Source organism: Branchiostoma lanceolatum, chromosome 15 (assembly GCF_035083965.1).
Source record: "Branchiostoma lanceolatum isolate klBraLanc5 chromosome 15, klBraLanc5.hap2, whole genome shotgun sequence".
NCBI lineage: Eukaryota > Metazoa > Chordata > Leptocardii > Amphioxiformes > Branchiostomatidae > Branchiostoma > Branchiostoma lanceolatum.
The window spans coordinates 17,379,712-17,405,450 of record NC_089736.1 but is presented as its reverse complement, the minus strand read 5'-3'; the positions used below and the strand labels follow the sequence as shown (position 1 = coordinate 17,405,450).

At 40.8% G+C, this 25,739-nt stretch overlaps 1 protein-coding gene and 1 long non-coding RNA gene across 5 annotated transcripts in view; one reads left to right on the top strand and one right to left on the bottom strand.

The window, feature by feature from the left end:
- The first annotated feature begins 3,464 nt into the window (after positions 1-3,464).
- LOC136421222 (uncharacterized) lies at positions 3,465-13,382 on the top strand. Its single transcript, XR_010753402.1, has 2 exons — positions 3,465-3,577; positions 12,411-13,382. It is a non-coding gene; the product is annotated as an uncharacterized lncRNA (long non-coding RNA).
- Positions 13,383-22,548: 9,166 nt separating this feature from the next.
- Positions 22,549-25,739, bottom strand: part of LOC136420744 (alpha-catulin-like) — a 54,823-nt gene continuing 51,632 nt past the window's right edge. For all 4 annotated transcript variants that reach the window (XM_066407834.1, XM_066407836.1, XM_066407832.1 and 1 more), the window contains one exon: positions 22,549-25,183. Coding sequence is in view for 2 of the 4 variants with exons in the window: in XM_066407832.1 (XP_066263929.1) it covers positions 25,103-25,183 (81 nt within the window). In the remaining 2 variants the exon portion in view is untranslated. The remainder of the gene's footprint in view (positions 25,184-25,739) is intronic.

Below are 25,739 nucleotides of genomic sequence, written 5' to 3'. Positions count from 1 at the left end.
CTGGGTGCCTTTAAGAGCAGATGTCTGTAAAAACCAAGCAGAATGAGGAAAAAGTGGCCTAAGACAAAAAATGAAATTTTCTCGAATTTTGTGTGGTGGTAAGGCCTTGGCACAATCCTGCAAATATGAGAAAGTTTTGGGTCAATGGTTAACCGTTGCCAAGGTAACGGCCATTTTTCAAAATGACGGATTCTCGCCTTGTGAAGGCCTCACTCACTTAAAATGGACCATCTTAGGCTTACTGTAACTCCCACAAATGAACAGAAATGTTGTTGCCTCTAACATATGTTATTGTCGATATCTTTACAAGAAAAATGATGGTAAGTTTTGCTCAAAATGTTTTGGCAGTGAGGTGCAACAAACATCTAAAGATGACCTGTTTTTGTAAAATTTCAAAATTGACAAAAAGCCATTTTTAGACGTTTTTAGCAAGCAATATCTCCTTAAAAGGCACGTGGAATTGGTTGTTTTAAAGCACAGCTCTAGCTTAGACCTTTATATATATCATATTAAAAAAAAGTTTGGGTTCTCAATTGGGCGGGCCACAGTGACCCAGGGACTAAGACATTGTTTCAATTGTAGCAGAATTGCAACTACAGAATTGTAGGTGAAATAAACATGTGCAACTTGGTGGTTGAGATAAAAAGGACTTTTCTTTAACTTTTTTATGCTGCAAGAAACTTGCCTGACACTTACAAAAGTATGTTGTAACAGTTGACTGCTGGTTGCCATGGCAACAGCCATCTTTGTTCTTAAAGGTGGATTTTCACATTGTTGTAGAAGGAAAACATCCATAGCTTGGCAATATACGTAAAGGAAATGAAACCTGAAGTTTTTCATGTGACAAAGAAACCTACCTAGCACTTCAGAAAATTTCTTCAGGACCGACAGCTTGTTACCATGGTAACAGGTTTCAAAGGTTCAAAATTTGTTCCTCAGGATTACAACTGTCTTTTTTGACAGAAGTAAGTTGGTACCTCTAATTAATTGATTTAGATCTAGGCATGTAATTATAAGATAACACAAGCCCACTCGCATATTTAATTCATTACTTCATACTTGGTAGTCCTTCGAAGACGAAGATGACTGTCAGTGTGTTGCTCATTCACGGGGGATGTGACCTCATGTGGCTTCTCAGTCCGAAGCTTGAGGCACACAGCCGTCCACATGTTGTGCACTGGTAGTCCGCTGTCTGGACCGCTGTTGCTGCTGCCCTGTGGCGCTTGGCTCTGGCAGCATTCAGCCGCTGCCTCCGTTCTTCTTCAAAGTTGGTTGTAGATCGGAATATAAGTGCTCTCCAGGCTGTTCTATCAGTTGCCGTTGACTCCAGTTGGGGAGGCTTAATGCCACACCATTTGAGGTTGTTTTTGAGCGTGTCTTTATATCTCAGCTTGGGCCTTCCTCTTTTCCGGAAGCCCTGGAGCTTCAGCTCCCCATACATAAGTTGTCTGGGAATACGATCGTCATACATTCTAATGACGTGGCCAGTCCAGCGGAGTTGGGATTTCAGTATTATAGCTTCGACACTTGTACACTGTGCCAGGTCTAGTACCTGCTAGCCTGGAATCCATCCTATTTAGCTTCCGGCCGCTACCCAAGCTCCGCTGCCTGGCCAGGCAGCGGAGCTTGGGTAGCGGCCGGAAGCTAAATAGGATGGATTCCAGGCTAAGTACCTGCTGGTTGGTGACCCTGTCTTGCCAGGAAATGTCCATGATTCTGCGTAAGGATCTCATATGGAATTGCTCAAGTTGTTTCACGTGTCTGCGGTACAAAGTCCAGCTTTCACATCCATAGAGGAGTGAGGTGATTACAACTGCTTTGTAGATCTAGATCTTGGTGGTCAGTTTGATGCCTCTTTGTTGCAAGACTTTGACCCTGAGTCTCCCAAGTGCCTGACTTGCTTTTTGGATCCTGGTCGAAACCTCTCTGTCCAGGGATCCATCTGCAGATATTGTACTCCTCAGGTATGGGACGTGTTCCACACACTTCAACTGCGTTGTGTCTATGGTGATGTTTGGTAAGGGCCTGGTAGTGTTTGGGGCTGGTCCTAAGCTAATGGTCAGTCCAAACATCTTAGAGGCTTCCGAAAAGCGGTCCACAATCACCTGAAGGTGGTTCTCCCTGTGCGCCATGAGGGCACAATCATCGGCAAATAAGGCTTCCTGGATGAGTTTTTCTACGGTCTTGGTTCGAGCAGTGAGGCGGCGAAGGTCAAACACTGATCCGTCGGATCTATACTTGATGTATACTCCCAAGTCGAGGTCCTTCACTGTGTGTAGCAGAACCTGGGTGAAGTACAAGTTGAACAGAACAGGGGCAAGGACGCATCCTTGTTTCACACCAGTAGTGATGTTGAAGGAATCTGAGTAATCAGCATCAGTAAGGATTTGCCCAGTCATGTTTTCGTGGAACAGCTTAATCAGTGTGGTAAACTTGCGTGGGCAGCCCAGCTTAGTGAGTGTGGACCACAGTGCTTCCCTGTTGACAGAGTCAAATGCCTTAGTTAGATCTATGAACACTGCGTACAGGTCCATATGTTGCTCAATACACTTCTCCTGCACTTGCCGCACAGCAAAAACCATGTCCGTGGTGCTCCGACCTGGGCGGAAACCGCACTGAGCCTCAGGTAGGTTGATCTCGGAGATGTTTGTAATGAGCCTTTTGAGAAGGATGCGAGCGAGGATTTTCCCGGCAAGTGAGAGCAAGGAAATCCCCCTGTAATTATCACAGTCTGATTTTGCTCCTTTGTTCTTGTATAATACTACTATAGTGGCGTCACGGAGGTCGGCAGGCATGTATTCCTCATCCCAGATGGACAGAAGGACGCCGTGGAAAGCTTTGAAAGCTTCAGTCCCAAGGGATTTGTACAGTTCTGCGGGTATCCCGTCTCTCCCTGGAGCTTTTCCGCTGTTCATTTGCTAAATGGCTGTCCTAACTTCTTCTTCACTGGGTGGGAGGTCAAGGTCTTCCCGGACTGTTCTCTGTGGGATTTGCTCTAGAACAGTCTGGTCTACTGTGGATGGGCGGTTCATGAGTTTGCTGAAGTGCTCCTTCCATCTTTCTCTGATACCCTCCTTGTCTTTGATTACCTTTGAACCATCTGCTGAAGTCAGGGGGGCTGTTTTACTTCTGGTGGGCCCATAGATGGTCTTGATGGCACCAAAGAACATCTTGGTGTTGTTTGTCTCTGCATACTGTTGCACTTCCTCCGCTTTCTGTTCCCACCACTTATCTTGCATGGTGCGAAGCTCCTTCTGTACTCTTGCCTTGTAGGATTTGTATCTATCATGATGGCGAGATTCACAATTAGGGTGATTCTGCCAGTCAATGTAAGCCTTTCTCTTTTCATCAAGTAGAGCTTGTACATGTTCGTCGTTCTCATCAAACCAGTCTTGATGGTGTCTTGTTCTTGGGCCTAACACTGTTCTGGCCGCCTTGGTGACGGCTTCTCTGAACCTGCTCCACTTCTCCTCAGGTCCACCAGATGAAGGCCCCATGTCCTTTATCTTGTCATCGAGCGAGGTCTTGAACTCCTGTTGGTATTGAGCAGATTGGAGTTTGTCTGTATTAAATGCCGGTCTGTGGATCTTAGAACGTTTGTGGTGCTGGGGCGGTATGTAGATCCTGCACTTTGATCGGACAAGTCTGTGGTCCGTCCAACAGGCTAGACTTGATGGCAAATCCGACTCCATGTGTATGCACTTCATGGTATTGCATAATTCATTATCTCCATGAAAAAAGACTTTTTCATGGGGATATTGTTATCTCCATGAAAAAAAGACTTTTTCACGGGGACATTGTTTTGCATGGCGTTTGCGTGTGTGTTATCCTGTGTGTATGTTTGTGTCACCGGACGCTTAAAATCAGCATAACTGAAGAACGTGTGGATGGATTGTAATGATATTTGGTATGTGGGTAAGTGCTGGGAGGAGAAAGGTAAAGGTCAATTTTGGGCCCCCTGGTATGTGTCACTGGAACTGCAATGGCGTATTTGTAAAAATCTTCCAAGGAGAATAACTGAAGAAAGGAACGACAGATTTTCATGTTATTTGGTACGCATGTGGGTTGGACAGAGATGTACAAACTGAAGTGCTGATTATGCAAATTTGGACTGAATTTGCATAAGTAATGAGGAATATCTACTTCTCCATTGTGGGTATGTGCTTTGAGGTCACACCTGTTGAATCTGTTGGTCTCTTATCTAGGACAAGTATTCCCCAAGTCCCAACAGCTGGTGGTTCTTCTGCCCAAAACCAAATAGATGTGGGGTGGTAGCTCTACTAATGGTATTGCATAAAGTTATATGTACCTTATGTTTCATAGTATGGATGTTATATTTGAGATGTAGGTACCTTTAGAACAGGTAAATACACCTGACAATAAGTAATGCTAATGAGGACCTAATTTGCATAATTCATGCATGAACTTGTATTTCCCTAACCTTAAAAGCTGCGGATGTCATATTTGAGATGTAGGTACCTTTAGGAAAGGTGAATGCACCTGGACATAAATTATGCTAATGAGGACCTCATTTACATAATGTATGCAGAAACTTGTATTTCCCTTACCGTAATAGCTGCAGATGTCATTTGGGATGTAGGTACTTTTAGGAAAGGTAAACACACTTGTCTATGAATTATGCTAATGAGTACCTCATTTGCATACTTTATGCATACACTTGTATTTCTCTTACGGTAAAGGCTACGGATGTTATATTTGAGATCTAGGTACCATTAGGAAAGGTCAGAAAACCTGGCCATAAATTATGCTAATGAGGGCATCATTTGCATGGTTTACGCATATCCCTTACCGTAAAGGCTACGGATGTCATATTTCAGATGTAGGTACCTTTAGGGAAGGTGAATATACCTGTCCATAAAATATGCAAATGCGGACCTCATTTGCATAATTTAGGTATAACCTTGTAATTCCCTTCCTGTAAAGGCTACGGATTTCATATTTGACATGTAGGTGCCTTTAGGAAAGGTCAGAAAACCTGGCCATAAATTATGCTTATGGTGGGTTTATGCATAATTTATGCATATCCCTTACCATAAAAGCTACGGATGACATATTTCAGATATAGGTACCTTTAGGAAAGGTGAACACACCTGACCATACATTATGCTAACCTTGTTTGCATAATTTATGCAGAAACTTCAGAATTCCCTTACACTTCAGAAAATGCTAAGGACGTCATATTTGAGGTGTGGGTAATGGGAGGGGAATATCCTGCATTTTCCCGAAAATGTTGCCCTTCTAGTTTCTATTATGTGGATGCCCTCTGGCACATAAAACAAAACAACCAGCGGCAACAACAAATAACTAGGGCAAATACATATCATATATAACAAGAGTCTTGAGGACCCAAAATCTCCATGAAACTTTGTTTTTTATTAAACCAGTTCCCCGGGTATGCCTAAACACCTCACCCGACCTCATCCGACCTCACCCGACCTCATCCGAGTCTAAAATGCAGTGTACACGGGGCATGGACACTATTTGACGTTCTGGATACATTAAATATATAATCATGAATGCTAAACCAGCAGAAAACTTTAAGTATTTACCCGTTTTTATAAGTTACTCCGCTCTAACGGGTGCCTCGAAAACCCCATTTGGTGCGTATTTGGGTTGAAAACAATGGCGAAACCCCGCGGAAAATAGATAAACTTTGACATGTAAAATCTCGTTTCTGACAAAAGTCTGATTCCTCTGAAGTACTGTAGAAGATTGGTAAACTTGTCACGATACCGGAGACACATTTATATGCTTGATCTTACCTATTTTGACTGCACTATTGACTTTTTCCGGGACCATGATACTCAAAACGGCACGTATCACCCTTCTATCTTGGAAACGAGCGGAGTAACTTACAAAAACTGGCAAATACTTGGAGTTTGCTGCTTGTTTTGCATTCATAATTGCATATTTAACGTATCCAGAACATCAAATAATGTCCCTGCCCCATGCCATGTACACTGCATTTTAGACTCGGATGAGGTCGGATGAGGTCGGATGAGGTCGGGTGAGGTGTTTAGGCATACCACAGTTGCCCCCAATTCTACATCGCTCAATGGTATGACCCCCACCTGTCGGGGGCCCAGGAGAAGTGACCCACTTACGCTATTAATAGCTACTAACATCTGTTATTAGTGCCACAATATGCAATGGACAACACTGCAAATATAGATTTTCCTCCTTACTTATGCAAATTAAGTCTAATTTGCATAATTTACAGTTCATTGTATACATCTCTGTCTAACCTACCTGCATAGTAAATAACATGAAAATCTGTCGCCCCTTTCTTCAGTTATTCTCCTTAAAAGATTTTGACAAATACGCCATTGCAGTTCCAGTGACACATACCAGGGAGCCCAAAATCGACCTTGACCTTTCTCCTCCCGACACCTACCCACATACCAAATATCATTACAATCCATTTACACGTTCTATAGTTATGCTGATTTTACGCATCCGGTCACACAAACATACACACACGGTGACACAAACATACACACACGCGCACACACACGCAAACACACTAACTTTGCATGATTTGTACTTCAGTGTGTACATCTCTGTCCAACCTACCTGCGTACCAAATAACATGAAAATCTGTTGTTCCTTTCTTCAGTTATTCTCCTTTAGAACATTTTTACAAATAGGCCATTGCAGTTCCAGGGACACATACCAGGGGGCCCAAAATCGACCTTGACCTTTCTCCTCCCAGCAAATACCCACATACCAACTGTCTTTACAATCCATCTACACGTTCTACAGTTATGCTGACTTCAAGCATCCAGCGACACACATGCAAACGATTTCCCTCCTTAAATTCAGTCTCATTTGCATAATTTGCACTTCAGTGTGTACATCTCTGTCCAACCTACCTGTGTACCAAATAACATGACAATCTGTCGATCCTTTCTTAAGTTATTCTCCTTAGAAGATTTTTTACGAATACGCCATTGCAGTTCCAGTGACACATACCAGGGGGCCAAAAATCGACCTTTACCTTCCTCCTCCTAACACCTACCTACATACCAAATATCATTACAATCCATGTACATGTTCTACAGTTATGCTGACTTTAAGCATCCGGTGACACAAACAAACACACAAACACCAAACGCACGCAAAACAGTATCTCCATGAAAAACCTTTTTTCATGGAGATAAAAACAAATTTAATGGAGATTTTGGGTACTCGGACTCTTGTTACCTTCAAGAAGAAGGTTATTCGTTGATGCTTGTCTGTGTGTCTGTTAGTGAACAGAATAAGTCGAGAACGCCTGGATGGCTTGTTGTCGTAGTTGGTGTGTCGGTGTGTATGTGGGAAGTCTCAAGATGATTAGATTTTGGGCGAAGTGCTTTGCATAATTAACGAGAAAAGTGTAAAAATGTGTTATATTGTATGCTAGAGCATTGTGTTCTGGCTGGGACGTGTTGCCAGTGTTGTTTCGAGGGGTCAAGGATAAGTGGCAGGGTTGCGTATTTGTCATGTGGGAGGCAGGAAACAAGCTGCTGGGGCAAATTTGCTTGTCAGTCAGCTGTCGGAAGTGGTATGGAAAAGGAAGCAGCAGAAAGTTGTGCGGAATTTGGTGGAAGCAGACCAAAATTGGATATACACTGCCTTACATCAGGAAGAACAATCAGTACTCGTGTGTCACAGTATGGGAATAGGACGTTGTTCAGGGTAGGTGAGTTAACTATGTTATATCTGGGAAGGAAGAGGTATGGTGTACATGGAGGTTGTGTGGAACTGTGCACTAAGAGTATGGATATGTATTGCTGAAGAAGTATTTGATGAAGGGTGGATGTAATATATATAGATATCAACTATGCAAATGAAGACCTCATTTGCATAATCAATTAGAAAACATTAGAACTCAAGATGGGCTTGATGGATGGTCATGACTTTTGGTATGTAGATAGCTTACGTGATACTTTGTAGGATTGGATGATAATTATGCAAATCAGATTCTTATTTGCATAATTAATGAGACAATTTGAAAAACTCGCTGTGTTCCATGATATGACTATTCAAATATGTGACATTTGTAACCGAGGAAGATAGGAATGTTGATAGATAGAAAATATGCAAATGTAGGCCTAATTTGCATAATTAATGAGAAAGTACTATAAAGTATAATTCATACTAGTAAATGATAGACGGCACTTTCATACTTGTGGCATTTGGAAGTTGTGCGATTGTGAACACCATTGAATCAATTATGCTAATAAGGACCTCATTTGCATAATTGATAAATGTTAGCATAACATTCTTTGTTAAGCTCATACCTTGGACAACTTATGTTACATGTATTTGGGTGAAGACGATCAACTGGTATGATTTATAATTGACGAGAAACACTCCTAATACATCAGTCATATTTCGGTTAAAATCATTTGGCGAAGGTATGAGGTCGTAGAACTCTTGTTTTGAGTGTGTTTGCCTGTGTGTTTGCGTGTGTGTATGTTTGTGTCACCGGATGCTTAAAGTCAGCATAACTGTAGAACGTGTAGATGGATTGTAATGATATTTGGTATGTGGGTAGGTGTTGGGAGGAGAAAGGTCAAGGTCGATTTTGGGCCCCTGGTATGTGTCACTGGAACTGCAATGGCGTATTTGTAAAAAATCTTCTAAGGAGAATAACAGAAGAAAGGAACGACAGATTTTCATGTTATTTGATATGCTGGTAGGTTGGACAGAGATGTACACAATGAAGTGCAAATTATGCAAATTGGACTTGATTTGCATAAGTAATGAGGAAAATCTATATTTGTAGTGTTGTCCATTGCATGTTGTGGCACACCTGTTACTTGTAGTGAAACTGGGTCACTTTACGAGGGGCTCGACAGCTGGTGGTCAAACCACAGAGGGATATACCATCTGGCACATAAAACAAAACCAGCGGCAACAACAAATAACTTGGGCAAATAAAACACATGTTATATAAAAACAAATTTGATGGAGATTTTGGGTCTTCAGACTCTTGTTAAAAGGGGTGGTGCAAATCTTGATAGCATCAAAAGAAGGAATAATAAAAAGTGTTTAGTGTAATATTTCAAAATTGAGAGTCGGTGTAGCTAAAGCGAATATACAAGGTCTGTATGATACTTCGTTCTGGGACCCCTCTCTGAGACCCTCAAAAATCAAAAATGTATGGTTAAAGATTACTAAAATTGCGACGGCTACCCTGATGATTTTAAAGAAGATATGGACAGTTTTATATTTCCATAAAGCACGGTTTCCGGAATTTCATACACCAAAAGTTCAAGATCAAGCATTGAAATTAAGAGGGTGTACTAGGGGGTATCAGAACGAATGAATTCGAAGGCATAGTTTGTATCTCGCTAAATTTTTGTCATTTTTAAGGGGCTTTTTCTCCCATCATCGGCAATGTTGATGCTGGAGAGAGGAATATCTATTGAGTCTGAAAACCACGGATGGATGCCAAGAAATACTAACAACGATTAGAAATGTTGATGTGGGCACTACATGGGGGTTGTAAGGACACTTGAAATGAAATTAAGCTGCTTTACACATTTTATTGTCGTTCTCTAAAGCCCTGTCACACTTATATACAAGCCCGCGTGAGTTGCGTATTAACATGTTTTTGGTTTAGGTTAAGTTTGCGGTCGAAGAAGTAATTTCTTTGGTTTGATAACTAGATTGGTCAACGGTGGGTCAAAGTAGAAAACAACTTCCTCCCGCAAAATTTACTTAAACCAAAAAGCGTTATTGCGGAACTCATGCGCACTTGAATATAGGCACAAGTGTGACAGGGCCCTAAGACTTCAATCACTAAGTTCCTTACTCAGTCATTGTATGTTTTCACTATGTGGTACATAACGGTATAGGTGAAAACATTATATTGATAAAGATAAAACAACTAATACACATTGCGGAACACTTCTATCTAGCAGTTCCTATGTTACGATTGACCTCCTACGTACATCCACTGGAAGCTATTGTGGGCACGCATTGATGGACTGCGGTAGACGCATTGTAGTTAATCTTTGATTAGTCTTGACTTCTCCGTAGGTGAAAAAGGAAATACTTTCTGTACCTGTACTCATCTTACCTACAGCTTTTTACTGCAGCTCAACATGAAGCTGCAATAGGTGCAAGAATTTTAGGCTTTTCTTAAATCAGAGGCTTTTAGTTCCTATATGGTTGATACGATGCACGTAAGAAAGTCTGAAGACTGAGGTACCCGGATATTGGATATACAATTTTTTGTTTTGTAAGGGTATGTGACTATGCACCTCGATTACGGGACAGCTTCATTGTTGTAGAATGCATAAAACAAGTATGCAATAATAATAAAAAAATTCCTTGGAAAGAAATCTTAATCACATTTGTAATAAATAGACAAACCAAGGTATAGTCACTGACACAAATACAAGGCCCTTCTAAAGCTCAGTTCATTAACTTTGTTTTCTGGAGCAATCCTGAATAGACTGAGTGAAATTTCTATTGAGATGGTCTTCAATTTTATGATGGTCTACCATTATGATTTTCAAATATCAAATACAATCTGCTTTAAGAACTGTCTCTGCATCTGGATATATGAGATCAGATGTATAGCGGCTAACTACTCCCCCTTTTTGTCAGTGGGAGTTGCAGAAGGTCCTTAAGTTCACTGTGCGCATAGCTCTGACATTCACCATGTGAAAATCCGTCATTAAAAATAGACGTTGCCATATCAACCATCCTTCAACTGTTAAAATTATGTTGAAGTGCCAGGTAGATTCCCTGCAGTATAAAAATATTAAAGAAAAGTCCTTATCATTAATATCCAACTTGCCAAAGGTTACAACATACTCGTAATCCTGAGGAACCTTTGAATGCTGGCTAATGACCGTTACCATGGTAACCAGCTGTCGGTCCTAAAGAAATCTACTTTCTGAAGTGCTAGGTAGGTTTCTTTGTCACATGAAAAAACTTCAGGTTTCACTTTATTTACATATATAGCCAAGCTATGGATGTTTTCTATCTACAACAATGTGAAAATCCACCTTTAAGAACAAAGATGGCCGTTGCCATGGCAACCAGCAGTCAACTGTTACAACATACTTTTGTAAGTGCCAGGCAGGTTTCTTGCAGCATAAAAAGTTAAAGAAAAGTCCTTTTCATCTCAATCACCAAGTTGCACATGTTTATTTCACTTACAATTCTGTAGTTGCAATTCTGCTACAATGGAAACAATGGCTTAGTCTCTGGGTCACTGTGGCCCGCCCAATTGAGAACCCAAGCTTCTTTTTCCATTTTCGCGATGACGCGAAATGGATTTGTAATGGGATCATATGATGGTGCGACCATGGTAGGTAGGTAGGTAGGTAGGTAGGATGGATCTTGGAATCATGGAACATGCATCGAAAATTACATGCGCTCTATGAATCTTGGAAGGTGGTACATTGCATCCACGTTTGTATACATGGCCATATTACATCTATACCACAAAACTGAACAAGAAGAAACTGGTTTTGTCAAGAAAAAAAAAAATTGTACCATGCATAGAGGTTTAAACATTATAAAAAATAGTCTGTTAGAATGCCTTGTGCAACTAGCTCAATCGGTAAGGTCGTGGAACATGCGCTCAGTGTTACGTGTGGGCTGGAAGGCCGTAGGGAAAAGTTTTTTTATCTTTCTTTTTTCTTTTTAAACATCCGTTTGATGTATACAACGTCTTTGTATTATGATCGTAGATTCCAAACCATACCTCGAATTTTTTTATTGTTCATTGTAACGGAAAACACCATTCGACGGATGCTTCTACCTATGGTTGATTGGTTGGTTGGTTGGTTGGTTGGTTGGTAAATGTACAACCATAATTTGGACCTGTGCCATGTCATTTATACCTCATGTATGTCATTTCTGCCTTTCATTTTCCAATGGTGTACGATACGTTTTGATAAGATTTAAGGGTTAGGGTGATTGAGATTAAGGGCTATGATGACAGATTAAGGGAAAAGGCAACGGATTAGGGTCTGTGGTGATGGATTAATGGATATGCTGACGGATCAAGGGCAACGGATTAAGAGCTATGTTGACAGATTAAGGGTTATGTTGACGGATTAAGGGCTAGGGTGACGGATTAAGGGTTGTGATGACGGACTAAGGGAAGGGGCGACGGATTACAAATGTAGGGTCTGTGGTGATGGATTAAGGGATATGCTGAAGGATCAAGGGCAAGGGTGACGGATTTAGAGCTATGTTGATAGATTAAGGGTTATGGTGGCGGATTAAGGGCTAGGGTGACGGATTAAGGGCTAGGGTGATGGATTAAGGGTTATGGTGATGGATTAAGGGTAAGGATGACGCATTAAGTGAAAGGGTGACGAATTAGGGTGGGTATGCCGATGACGTTTCTCTGTCAATAACTCTCTCTGTGCCCTTAGCCGACCAGGACACAACTGTAGAGGAAGAGTTTTCAAACCTCAACTCCTGGGCAGTAGACAACAAGATGACGCTGAACGGTGGAAAGAGCATGCTTCTTCAGATCTGTTTCAGCAGATCTGTCCCTACTCCACCCACGATCACTCTCGGAGGCCAACCAGTACCATCTGTGGACTGTGCCAAGGGACTAGGTTTCGTCATAGATAAGAACCTTACCTTCAACGAACAGGTTACTTCAATGATCAGTAAAGCATCGCGTAGATAACACTACTTGCGTTTACTGACCAAACAAGGCACCAGCGTACCGGACCTTATACAAATCTATCTTGCACTTGTACGGCCAGTACTCGAGTACTGTCACGTGTTACTGGTTGGGTGCACAAAGGAGCAGGAACTGGCCATTGAGAGAATCCAACGCCGTGCTTTGCGCATCATTTCCTTGGGAGGAAGACGATCCGTACCTGACCTGCCCACACTGCAGTCGAGAAGGGAGGAGGCAGCAGTGAACCTGTTTCAACGAATGCTCCGTGGGGACCATCCCCTACACGACTTGGTGCCACCCACGAGAACAGGAGCCACGGGATGCTCACTCAGAAACTGTAGCTCAATAAGCGTTCCGAAAGCCCGCACTAAGAGGCTGAGCAACTCCTTTCTGCACACTGCTATTCGGCTCTATAACAATGAACTCAATCAGTAGTACCATCAGTACTGTTTTTATTGTATCATATGTTATATGTATTATATTGTTCTCATTCTCTTCACGTTATGTCATACGTGATGATGTATCGACGTGGTTGACTTGATTTAAGAAAGTTTGGATTTTACTGTGCAAGTTTTTCGAAATGTAATGATATTGTGATTATGGGAATTGTATCAAGATTGTATGTTGAAACACTTTTGTAATAAGAACGGAATTCGGATTATGTTGTAACATAATCCGCGAGCTTCTTACTGAATAAAATCATCATCATCATCAAGTGTATTAGGGTCTCTGGTGATGGATTAAGAGTTTATAATCACGGATTTAGGGCAAAGGTGACGGATTAAGGGCTAAAGGGACGGATTAAGGGCTATGGTGACATATCATGGGCAATGCTGAGGGATTAAAGGCTTTCGTGACGGATTAAGGGCAAGGGTGACGGATTAAGGGTTATCCTGTGGGGTTAAAGTTTATGTTAACGGATTAAGGGCTAGGGTGACGGATTAAGAATATCACATCCCGTTATAATATACTCCTCAACTAACCACTTGTAGATAATCATGTTCATTGAGCGAAAATGGCAGCTTTTTGCAGAAGCACTTGTTTGATATGATATATATAAAGGTCTCAGCTAGAGCTTTGCTTTAAAACAACCAATTCTGTAGTTGCAATTCTGCTACAATGGAAACTAGAGTTCCACGATCTCATAACTTCGCCAAATGATATTAATCTTTATGACTGACGTATTAGGAGTGTTTCTCATAAATTATGAATCACATCAGTCTTCTCCACCCACATAACTTCCAAATGCCACGAGTATGAAATTGCCGTCATTTACCAGTATGGTATAATAGTTTAATTAATCATGCAAAATCTATCAACATTCCTCTCTTTCTCAGTTACAAATGTCACATATTTGAATAGTCATATCCTGGATTACAGCAAGTTTTTAAGATTGCCTCATGAATTATGCAAATAAGAATCTGATTTGCATAATTGCCGTCTAATCGTACAAAGCTTCACATAAGCTACATACATACCAAAAATCATGACCATCCATCAAGCCAATCTTGAGTTATAGTATTTCGCATTGATTATGCAAATGAGGTCTTCATTTGCATAGTTGATATCTATTAATATTTCTCTCTTCCTCAGTTACATATGTCACATGTTTGAGAGTCCTATCATGGAATTTGGCTGATTTATAAACTTTCCTAATTAATTATGCAAATTAGATACTTATTTGCATAATAAGTATCTAATCATGTAAATCATCACTCAAGCTATCCAACAACATTTCTGTTCATTTGTGGGAGTTATAGTAGGCAAAAGATGGTCCATTTTTAGTGAGTGAGGCCTTCACAAGGCGACAATCCGTCATTTCTGTATCACTCATAGCAACATTCATCTTACACGATGCGTACTCATACGTCACACAGTAATACACGGACACATGTGTTAGGATGTGCGCGAGTGCTTGGGCACCTGCAGAAGTTTTTAATGCCAGAACAGTCAAATGTACAGAGGCGAAAGCTTCGAATCCAGTCCGAAAAGGAATTAATTGTTGCCATAAGACAACAATTACTAAAACGTCTTAAACACATGCCAAATGCGAGTCAAGTTTATGACTTAATCCAAATGCCATGCCAAAATTTGAAAAAAAAATGTAGGACCATTTTTACAGACCTCAATTCTCTGAAACAGTAAATAACCAAGCTATGTACTAATTTTTCACTCAAGAGATTCTGTGTGATTAAATTTACTAAGCTAGGTTGTTTGCCAGCTACGCAACCCCTAAAAAGAACTCCCGTTTACCGAAGGCCAAAAAATGGGGGACGTGCACCAGAGCCCAGTGTCGAACGCCGTCAACTCCTTGGTACTCTGTTGTGCACCTGTTTCCCACCTGGATTCATTAAATTGGGGGAAAGACATCGAAGCCTGCAGTATGCTAGGCAAACAGCGTTTATCTGGTATTTCTAACGCAAAGGGTACTGGTACTGATATTGAACTCAACATTAAAACCTTTTACTCAAAATTTGCATCGATCTTGCAGCCTGCTTTGTGTCGGACTCAGCGTCGAATGCCGACCGGACCTTCGTGCCTATTGTCTACCCATTCCTCACCTGGAGATCATATCACGTGATCTCTCACCTGTGTAGCATACCTGCTGTTACTACATAAACTTAATTACTGGCTAATTCGTCATCGGATTCCTCAAACGCCAGTAATTGTCATTTTTGAAAAATGGCCGTTGCCATGGCAATGGGTAACCATTGACCCAAAACTTTGCCTTTGTTGTAGGTTTGGGCTAAGGCCCTACCACCACACAAAATTTGAGAAATTCTTCTACTTTGGCCACCTTATGCATTGTTTTTACAGACAGTGCCTCTTCAGCATTATAGGCCAATGACACAGAGTAGAAGCTATGTGATCACGTGGCTGTCGGCGGAAGTTGACAGACTTAAAATGACTGTTATTTTCCTTTCATGTTAAAGATAAGACATGATTATCATAGTAAAATACCCGAAAATAGACATTTTTGGTTAAAAGTAGAAAAGAACGTCCTTCTTTATATAAATAATGATGATAGAATCAATAACTGAACAAGAGTCCGAAGACCCAAAATCTCCATGAAATTTGTTTTTATATATGATGTGTTTTATTTGCCCTAGTTGTTTGTTTTTGCCGCTGGTTGCTTTATTTCATGTGCCAAAGGGTATCCACATACAGGTTTGGTAGTGTTCCCATTTGTGGTTTGACCACCAGCTGTTGGGACCTGGGGAAAAGTTGACCTAGATAAGAGACCAACAGATGGTGCGACCTCAAAGCCCACAATAGAGTAGATATTTCTCATTATTTATGCAAATTCAGTCCGAATTTGCATAATTACCACTTCAGTTTGTACATCTCTGTCCAACCCACCTGCTTACCAAATATCATGAAAATCTGTCGCTCCTTTCTTCAGTTATTCTCCTTTGAATATTTTTACAAATACGCCATTGCAGTTCCAATGACACATACCAGGGGGCCCAAAATCGACCTTGACGTTTCTCCTCCCAGCACCTACCCACATACCCAATATCATTACAATCCATCTACACGTTCTATAGTTATGCTGATTTTACGCATCCGGTGACACATACATACACACACGGTGACACAAACATACACACACGCGCACACGCGCGCAAACACACTAACTTCGCATGATTTGCACTTAAGTGTGTACATCTCTGTCCAACCTACCTGCGTACCAAATAACATGAAAATCTGTTATTCCTTTCTTCCTGCGTCATAAGAGTGCGCAGGCGCGGAGGTAAGCGGCAGCAAACACGAGAGCTCCCGAGAAATTTCTCTTTTTCACGTATCTAAGTACCAATTTCCTTGATTTTTTCATTTTGACTTAGGGCATAAGTCATACGTAAACGTATTGTGAAGCTGTGATATTGGTAAATGCTGGCTTATTTAGATTTTGAACCAATTTCCTGACTGTTTTGTAACCGACACGTAAATGTGGGGAGGGCGACGACTCTAAAGTAGGGAGGGCAACTTTAGGTACGAATTCCATTTGAAGACGTATCATTATTATATGGTCTGCCAGGGAACTTGGACAACTTATATATCACGTACAGATAGTTGTTATCAATTTTTAGCACCTATATTGGCGGATTCTGAATGAATTCAAACATGTCGGCGGCGCGTCCCGGCCAACTGTAGTCATTTGCATATGAATCTGATGCAGAGTGGGGAGGGCGAGTGAGTGATTACATGTTTTGTAGGACGATATTTGTACCGAATTACATCTACTCTGATAGCTTACCTACTTAATTGGATTTCATACGTTGTTTGTTCTGATTTTGTGGTGTAAACTTGTGTGGTAGAAAACTGCTTGGTGGAAACTGCGTGCCAGCGGCCGTGGTATACGGTAGATTCTGTGTAGTGTAACCCGGTGTGGTGTAACCCTGTGTGGTGTAAACCTGTGTACTGTAAACCTGTGTGGTGGTATAGCCAGTGTGGCGGATACCTGTGTGGTGTAGCCTGTGTGGCGGAAACCTGCGTGGTGGAAATCTGTGTATTGTAAACCGGTGGTGGTACAGCCAGTGAGGCGGATACCTGTGTAAAGTAAACAGGTGGTGGTACAGCCAGTGAGGCGGAGACCTGTGTAAAGTAAACAGGTGGTGATACAGCCAGTGAGGCGGAGACCTGTGTAAAGTAAACAGGTGGTGATACAGCCAGTGAGGCGGAGACCTGTGTAAAGTAAACAGGTGGTGGTACAGCCAGTGAGGCGGATACCTGTGTAAAGTAAACAGGTGGTGATACAGCCAATGAGGCCGAGACCTGTGTAAAGTAAACAGGTGGTGATACAGCCAGTGAGGCGGAGACCTGTGTAAAGTAAACAGGTGGTGGTACAGCCAGTGTGGCGGATACCTGTGTAAAGTAAACAGGTGGTGGTACAGCCAGTGTGGCGGGAACCTGTGTGGTGTAAACCTGTTGTGTTGGTACAGCCAGTGTGGCGGAAATCAGTGTGGTGTGAACCTGTTGTGTTGGTACAACCTGTGTGGTGTAAACCTGTTGTGTTGGTACAACCTGTGTGGTGTAAACCTGTTGTGTTGGTACAGCTAGTGTGGTAGAAACCTGTGTGGCATACGTCTGTGTGGGTGATAATTTTTCAATAACAAAATGGAACTCCATTACACTTGCATTTTCCTGGCCCTTTGTCTGATGCTTGGCAAGGCTCAGCCAGGAGCACAGCCAATAGACAAACACGAGATAAAGGACGTACATGTCACATGCGACTTCAGAACTGACTGCACCTCTGACTGGGCTACGTTTGCCTTTATGATTAAGCACAGTGGGGTGAATGGGACTCATTTCGGTCACAAGAAAATAATGATGCACAATGATAGTACAAAGTTATCATTGATTATGATTTTGCTTCTAAGTGGAGATGTCGAGATAAATCCTGGGCCTAGACCGCCAAAGTTTCCATGCGGGAGCTGTAACAAAGCTGTACAACATACCCATACTGCAATTTGTTGTGACGGCTGCGATAAATGGTATCATAAAGACTGCATTGAGCTATGTTCTCAGGTGTATACTGCATTAGAAACACACCAATCATACTCGTGGATTTGCTGTGACTGTGGCATACCAAACTTTGCATCAGCTATGTTTGACATAACTGATGATACTTTTCATTCAGTAAACTCATTTGATACACTGAGCTCTAGTGCAAGCTTGACAGATGACTCCCCGGTTGCTACATCCACTCCACTTAGATCTAAGCAGGGTAACCCCAATATGAGGGGTCATGGTTTCAAAAAGACCAATGGTAAACTCTTACTGGTAAACTGCCAGAGTATTCGAAACAAAAAAGCCGAACTGGCGACTGTAATTGACACGTACAAACCAGATATAATAGCAGGCACAGAGTCATGGCTCAATCAAGACATAGCAAGCAGTGAGATATTCCCTGACAACTACATAGCTCACCGTAAAGATAGACAGACTGGCCCTGGAGGTGGTGTATTCCAGGTTAACAGGGATGATTTGATTGTCACACACAGGCCAGATCTAGACACAGACTGTGAGATCATTTGGACACAGACTCAACTAGCAGGAAAGAAACCACTAATGATTGGTACATACTATAGACCTCCATCGGACCAGGGCAATAGCCTGGATGAACTGGACAAGTCCATAAGTAAGATGGGACCTAAAATTAACTCTGACAACGTGATCATCCTTGGAGACTTTAACACACCTGGTATAAATTGGGATGCTAGCACTACAGATAACACTCAGAGCAATTCAGGACAGGCACAGAAGCTACTGCACTTAGTGGATAACCATGGGTTATTCCAAACAGTTCAAGAGCCCACTAGGAATGGTAATCTCTTGGACCTGGTCTTAGTTAATAACCCAAACATAATCGAAAAGACCACAGTAGTTCCTGGAATAAGTGACCACGACATGGTATTGGTGGATGTCAACCTTGCACCCAAACAAAACAGGAAACCCAAGAGAAAAGTGTACATTCGAACTAAAGCTGATGAACCGGCCATCAAGAGTGACCTAAGTGATTATGCAACGAACTTTAACAAACGAACCGAGGATATGTCCGTGACACAGAAGTGGGATGATTTTAAAGACAAAATAAAGCACACGATGAACTTGCACATCCCTAGTAAAACAACATCAAGCAGATACAACCTGCCTTGGTTCAACAGAAACCTAAGAAGGCATTGTCGTAAGAAACAACGTCTTTACAACAAAGCTAAGAGAACAGGGCGAGAGGAAGACATGAACAAATACAAGAGAGTTAAGAAGGGCGTACAGAAAAGCATAAGAGCAGCACATTCAAAATATGTGGCAGACATACTGGGGGAAGCCATAATTGACAAACCCAAAACATTCTGGTCATACATAAAAGGCCTAAGAAGAGACCTTGTCGGCGTAGCCCCTCTAAAGATTGGTAATTCCATTGTCAGTGATAGCGAGAAAAAAGCAGAGGCACTCAGTTCACAGTTTAAAAGTGTGTTCACAGAGGAAGACACAACAAACATGCCAACTCTCGGACAGCCCTGTACCCCTCCCATGGAACACATAGTGATTTCCCCTAATGGTGTCGAAAAAATGCTCCAAGGGCTCAATCCATCTAAAGCATCTGGTCCAGACCAAATACCTCCTTGGTTCCTCAAAATGACAGCCACCGAAATAGCACCTGTGTTAACCAATATTTTCCAACACTCGTTAGACACAGGAGAAATTCCCAAAGACTGGAGGGATGCAAATATATGTGCCATTTTTAAAAAGGGAGATAGAGCTGTCCCCGGCAACTACCGACCTGTATCACTGACCTGTATATCCTGCAAACTACTTGAACACATTATCCATAGTCATGTCATGAAACACTTAGAAAGTTTCAACATATTGACTGACTACCAACATGGATTTAGAGCAAAGCGATCCACAGAAACACAGCTTATATTGACAGCTCACGACATAGCTGGCGCACTGAACAGTAAAAAACAGGTAGATCTAGCAATTCTTGATTTTACTAAAGCTTTCGATAAAGTCCCACATAGCAGACTCATCACTAAACTAGAGCACTACGGAATTCAAGGCACCACACTAAATTGGTTGAAGGCTTTCTTGACCAATAGGGAACAGACGGTAGTGGTAGAAGGCAAGGCCTCAGCTCCAGTTAGAGTTGCGTCAGGCGTACCACAGGGAACTGTTCTGGGACCGTTACTCTTCCTCCTGTACATAAATGACTTACCAGACCAGCTTGATTCAAATGTTAGGTTATTTGCCGATGACTGCCTGTTATATATAGAGTTGTCCACACAGAGTGATTCACAGCTTTTGCAAGAAGATTTGAACACACTCGAAGAATGGCAAAGCAGATGGCTAATGCAGTTTAATCCGGAAAAATGTTACATCATGCATATAACAAACAAACGAAACCCAATTGTAACCACCTACCAGTTCTGTGGACAGGCTCTAGCAACAGCAAAGAGCCACCCGTACCTAGGCGTTACATTAACAACGGGGCTAAAGTGGAACACCCATATCAACAAAGTAACAACTAAGGCTAAACAGACATTGGGAGTGATCAAACGTAATTTGTGGGCATGCCCAGCAAAGGTAAAATCACTTGCATACACGTCTCTAGTAAGACCAAACCTTGAATATGCTGCAACAGTTTGGGATCCATACACAAAGAAGGATATAGATAAACTCGAGAGGGTGCAGAACCAAGCTGCCAGATTCTGCACGAACAACTATGAAAGGGGCGCCAGTGTAACAAAAATGAAAGCAGACCTGCAATGGATGTCACTTGAGGACAGGAGAACAATGTCCAGACTTTGCATGATGTACAAGATGACTAATAAACTTGTGGACGTACCGACTGATAAGTATCTAATGCCAGCTCAGAAGAGGACCAGAAATAGTCATGCTTTTAAGTACCAGAGTTATCAGCCAAGGATTGACGTGTTCAAAAATTCGTATTTCCCGAGAACCATAGTAGAATGGAACTCGTTGTCATCAAGTACTGTAGGAGCTTCATCACTAAGTAGCTTTAAAGAACGGTTGCAGTCAGATATGCAAAGACTAGGTGTAACAGACCGTTCGGTGTAATATGACCAGCTGCTGCCGCGCCGCGTGCCTGCGAAGCTGGTGTGTTACGCCTGATGGCGGTTATACCGGCTATATAGATACAGATACAGATAGATACAGATACAGACAGTTATTCCCCTTTAGAACATTTTTACAAATAGGCCATTGCAGTTCCAGGGACACAAACCAGGGGGCCCAAAATCGACCTTGACCATTCTCCTCCCAGCGCATACCCACATACCAAATATCATTACAATCCGTCTACACGTTCTACAGTTACGCTGACTTTAAGCATCCGACGACACCCATGCAAACGATTTATCTCCTTACTTATGCAAATTCGGTCTCATTTGCATAGTTTGCACTTAAGTGTGTACAACTTGGTCTAACCTACCTGTGTACCAAAGAACATGACGATCTGTCGATCCACTCTTCAGTTCTTCTACATTGAAGATTTTAACAAATACGCCATTGCAGTTCCAGTCACACATGCCAGGGGGCCCAAAATCGACCTTGACCTTCCTCCTCCTAACACCCACCCACATACCAAAAATCATTACAATCCATGTGCAGGTTCTACAGTTATGGTGACTTTAAGCGTCCGGTGACACATACATACACACAAACACCAAACGCAAGCAAAACAGTATCTCCATGAAAAAGCCTTTTTTCATGGAGATAAATATGGTGCATTCAAGAGAGAATCATAAGGTTTATTTTGAAGCAAGTTTTGAGGTTACCGTTGTGAAAATATTCAGACAGTACCCCAAAATAGTAAAAATTGCCCAAAACGCAGATTTAAAAAAAAATTGTATTGCTTCTGACCCACCATTCACACAGTATATTATGAAGAGCTATAAGTTACATGTCTTTGCTAACTTTTATTCTTCTAGAGTAAAGTATCATGGCACAGAACCTAAACTGTAGCTATTTATTAGGGAAAATTGGTTTCCTAGCAACCGTTGCTAAGAAACATGCTTTTCGAATTGGCTCCACCCTTGAAAATAGTAAGTACATACTCAGGGTCCACCATACCAAGTTTCATGCTTTTACCACAATTTGAACAATTCTAGCTATATCTTGCACCAATCGCCTAGACTATAAGGCCATGTTGATTTGACTATGTGGATGACATCCACGCGCGCATCAATTTTCGTCCATTTAAACAAAAAATGTTGGCTATACTGTAAATCATACAAAGCAGCTGCAAAATCAGAAAATATATGCTGTAAATTGCAAAAAAAATTGTGGAAAACGGATACTAATATCATAGAATGCCAAAGTCAATTCCAAAGTCAAAGAAGATATGAAAGAACAAAAGTTAAAACTTTTTTTATTTGCACGGTCACATCAGTTTTGGGGTTCACAGAGGATGTCGTCCTTATAATCAGATCAACATGACCTAATTGCAAGCTATTTGCTTTTACAGCTTTTCAAAAGACTGTTTTTCTTGAGCCATGATCAGAGTTCCAAACTGGTCATTATGTTCAATGTGATGTCATTGACAGTCATTACTGATATACCAAATTTTTACAAAAACCTGGAGTCTGAAGAATGATTTTTTGATGATGCTAAGTTCACTAAGAGGAGAATGATGATAACAAGTTGGTGCAAACATGTAATAATTTGAATGATATCATCATTGTTGCTAAATATTAGAATTTCAAAATGTTGTCTGTCAGGTGTTATATGGTCTTTTACAGTGTGTTCCTTACTCAAGATTTTACAGTTCTTCATACAGATAATATCTCAATAATGAAATGTTACTGAACAAAAGTCTTTAATATTACTTTGACTTAAAACACCAAAATACAGCAACACACACACAAAATATAATCATGGGGTGCTCTATTCTGGAATATTTTCATGTTTTGGTGGTACCATATCATGACAGCAAATACTGTGTACCAGTACATGTCATGGGATGTTTTTCTTTTGTGTGCATATGTTTCACTATTTCCTTGCCAGACTGAAATCATGCTCTTACTGGCCCCCTCTCGAGAGGGGCCCATATAGCCAAAGATTGTGAAACTTAGGGTGACTACATGCATGATACTATCCATTTCTATTCAGTCAGACCTTTCAAAATTGTACATGCTATATATCTTAAAGTCAATGAAGCTCCATACTGTTTAAGTCTTAAATATTGTGAATGAAAATGGTTGACACAAAAGGTGGATTTCCAGGTGACCATATCTCAGCTATGATGAGGATACATAAGTTATACATGTGAAGGTGTGCTCACTCTAATGCACTATAGGCAGAATCAAACTTCAACAGGGACAGACATGTAGTTCATCATTCCCTGGTCTAATATTCGTAAACTAAGAAAAATAGGTAATGAATAAAGGCATAGTTAGTATTCAATAAATAGATATGATAAAGTGAGGTATATGTGGAGTAAAACATTGTTCAAGGCGATTTGTATGAAAATATGATTTGATAGACTTTACAAGGCAGTATTAGCAGTTATTTAATTCAGCTGTTCAGTTTTGAGAAGTATCCAACTGGAATCTTTTTACATCCACAGCATTGTAGATACGGAAAAGATGCTTCTTCACCAATCATACTGAAAACAAAACTTAATTTACAATGAAAAGTCTGATTTCTCGGCATGATGAAGAGCTGTACAGTACAATGCAGATATATCATGATAAAAATATACATATTTAGTTATTTATCAAATACATTAATGTAATGCTGAATCGAATCAAAAAATTTTATCATCGATTTCAATCTTAATTCGAAAAAAAAAGTTAGAACTTCAAGGCAAAATCAATCATTCAATCATTTTACATTTACCCCAAGCATTGTCATGTTATTCTGTGGCAAGTTCATAAGTAAAGCTGTTGATGCTCACTGTGTAGAAAAGTATTTTTCTCTACAGCCTGGCTTATACTCCAGAAGACTCCTTGGGTTGCTGGAAACAGGCTAATAATTTGCCAGTGGGTTTAGCCAGTCAATGAATTACACATTGACAACACAAGGCTTATCAATGGAATGTGTAACTCCATAGCCGGCTAGCTCCTCTGACCAATGGTGGTTTCATGTGGTCAGAGTTGTTAATACCAGGGGTACAAGCCTCACCCAGAATCAAGGGGCAAAACTCAAATTTCAGAATGTAGAGTATGAAGCCTTTCATGAATATCCACCAAAAGTCAAATCATCGTGTTTGTAACTTTTCTTTAACTTTAACTTCTACTTTTACAGATACATGGCTTTGTTTTCCATAAAAAAATACAAGTATAGTGGGATAAAAACTAGTGGCTTTAGCAGTAGCTTCTGAAATACTAAGTTCCAGGTGATGTTGCCATTCCAACATCTGCATTATGAACATTGACTAAAATTGTGAACATTATGTACCTTACTGCACTGCTGTGGAAGGAAACATGATGGCTCAGGATACTGAGTAAAAACTAGTGTTCTTGTAGTTTGGGAGGCAACAGTATTAGTAACTCATGAGTGTTTGTACAATACTGTATGGTTTTTTTGTGCCATTATATTACAACAATTGATTAATGATAAAATGTGTACAATTTTCAGTGCACATTTAATAAATGAAAGATAACATTTGTTATCCAAAAAGTTGCTATTATTCTAAGGGACCTAATCATAGTCCAATGTAATTGTAACCAGATGCAAATGTAGTATCATAGTGGCAGCAATAGATATTGTGTAGGAAGCCAATTGAGAATCCTTCTACTAAAAAGTAGTCAGTATAGCACTTATCTGTGATCATCAAAACATGAACTGGTCCAGTTAAATAAGCTCCTGGAAGTTGAACTATATATATATATATATATAGCTAATTAGTTCTAGCATCCTGATTGGCTGGCTGCTCCATAGACTCATGTTTTGATTGGCCTTGGCTCAGATCCTTTCAAAAGCATTGATTGTTTGTATTGGCTGCTGCACAGCCTTGCTCCTCAGAAGGCTGTTCATTCTTGTCTCCTAAAGAAAAGGACAGAAACAATATTCTTACTTTTAAACAATTTATATTGTAAGCTAATCATTTAGGGAACAGTGTGTGAATGAAGGTGTTATCAGATAATACCTCAAACACATGTGCCCACACACACACACACACACACACACACACACATACACACACACACACACACTCATGCACATTCTTAAACAGGAAACAAGCAACTGTGTGTAGACATTCGGTAGTTAAGTGCAGGTTAACATTATTACACATAAATCATGCAAATCAGAGTCTCATTTGCATAATTGATGAGAACATGCTATAATGGATTTCTTTCCTGAGATACATACATACATACATGAAGGACTTTCATAAGTTTGGACAAGCTGTGTTGTTTGAGACTCATTGATTAGATGGAAAAGACTGATCAACTGAAACAAATTATGCAATTGAGGACCTTATTTGCATATCAATGAGAGACTGTTATAACACATCAGTCATAATTGTTAACATTTGGTACATGGTAGATTTGCATTATCACTATCAGTGAAATATGTAATATTGGCCAAGATTTAAAGA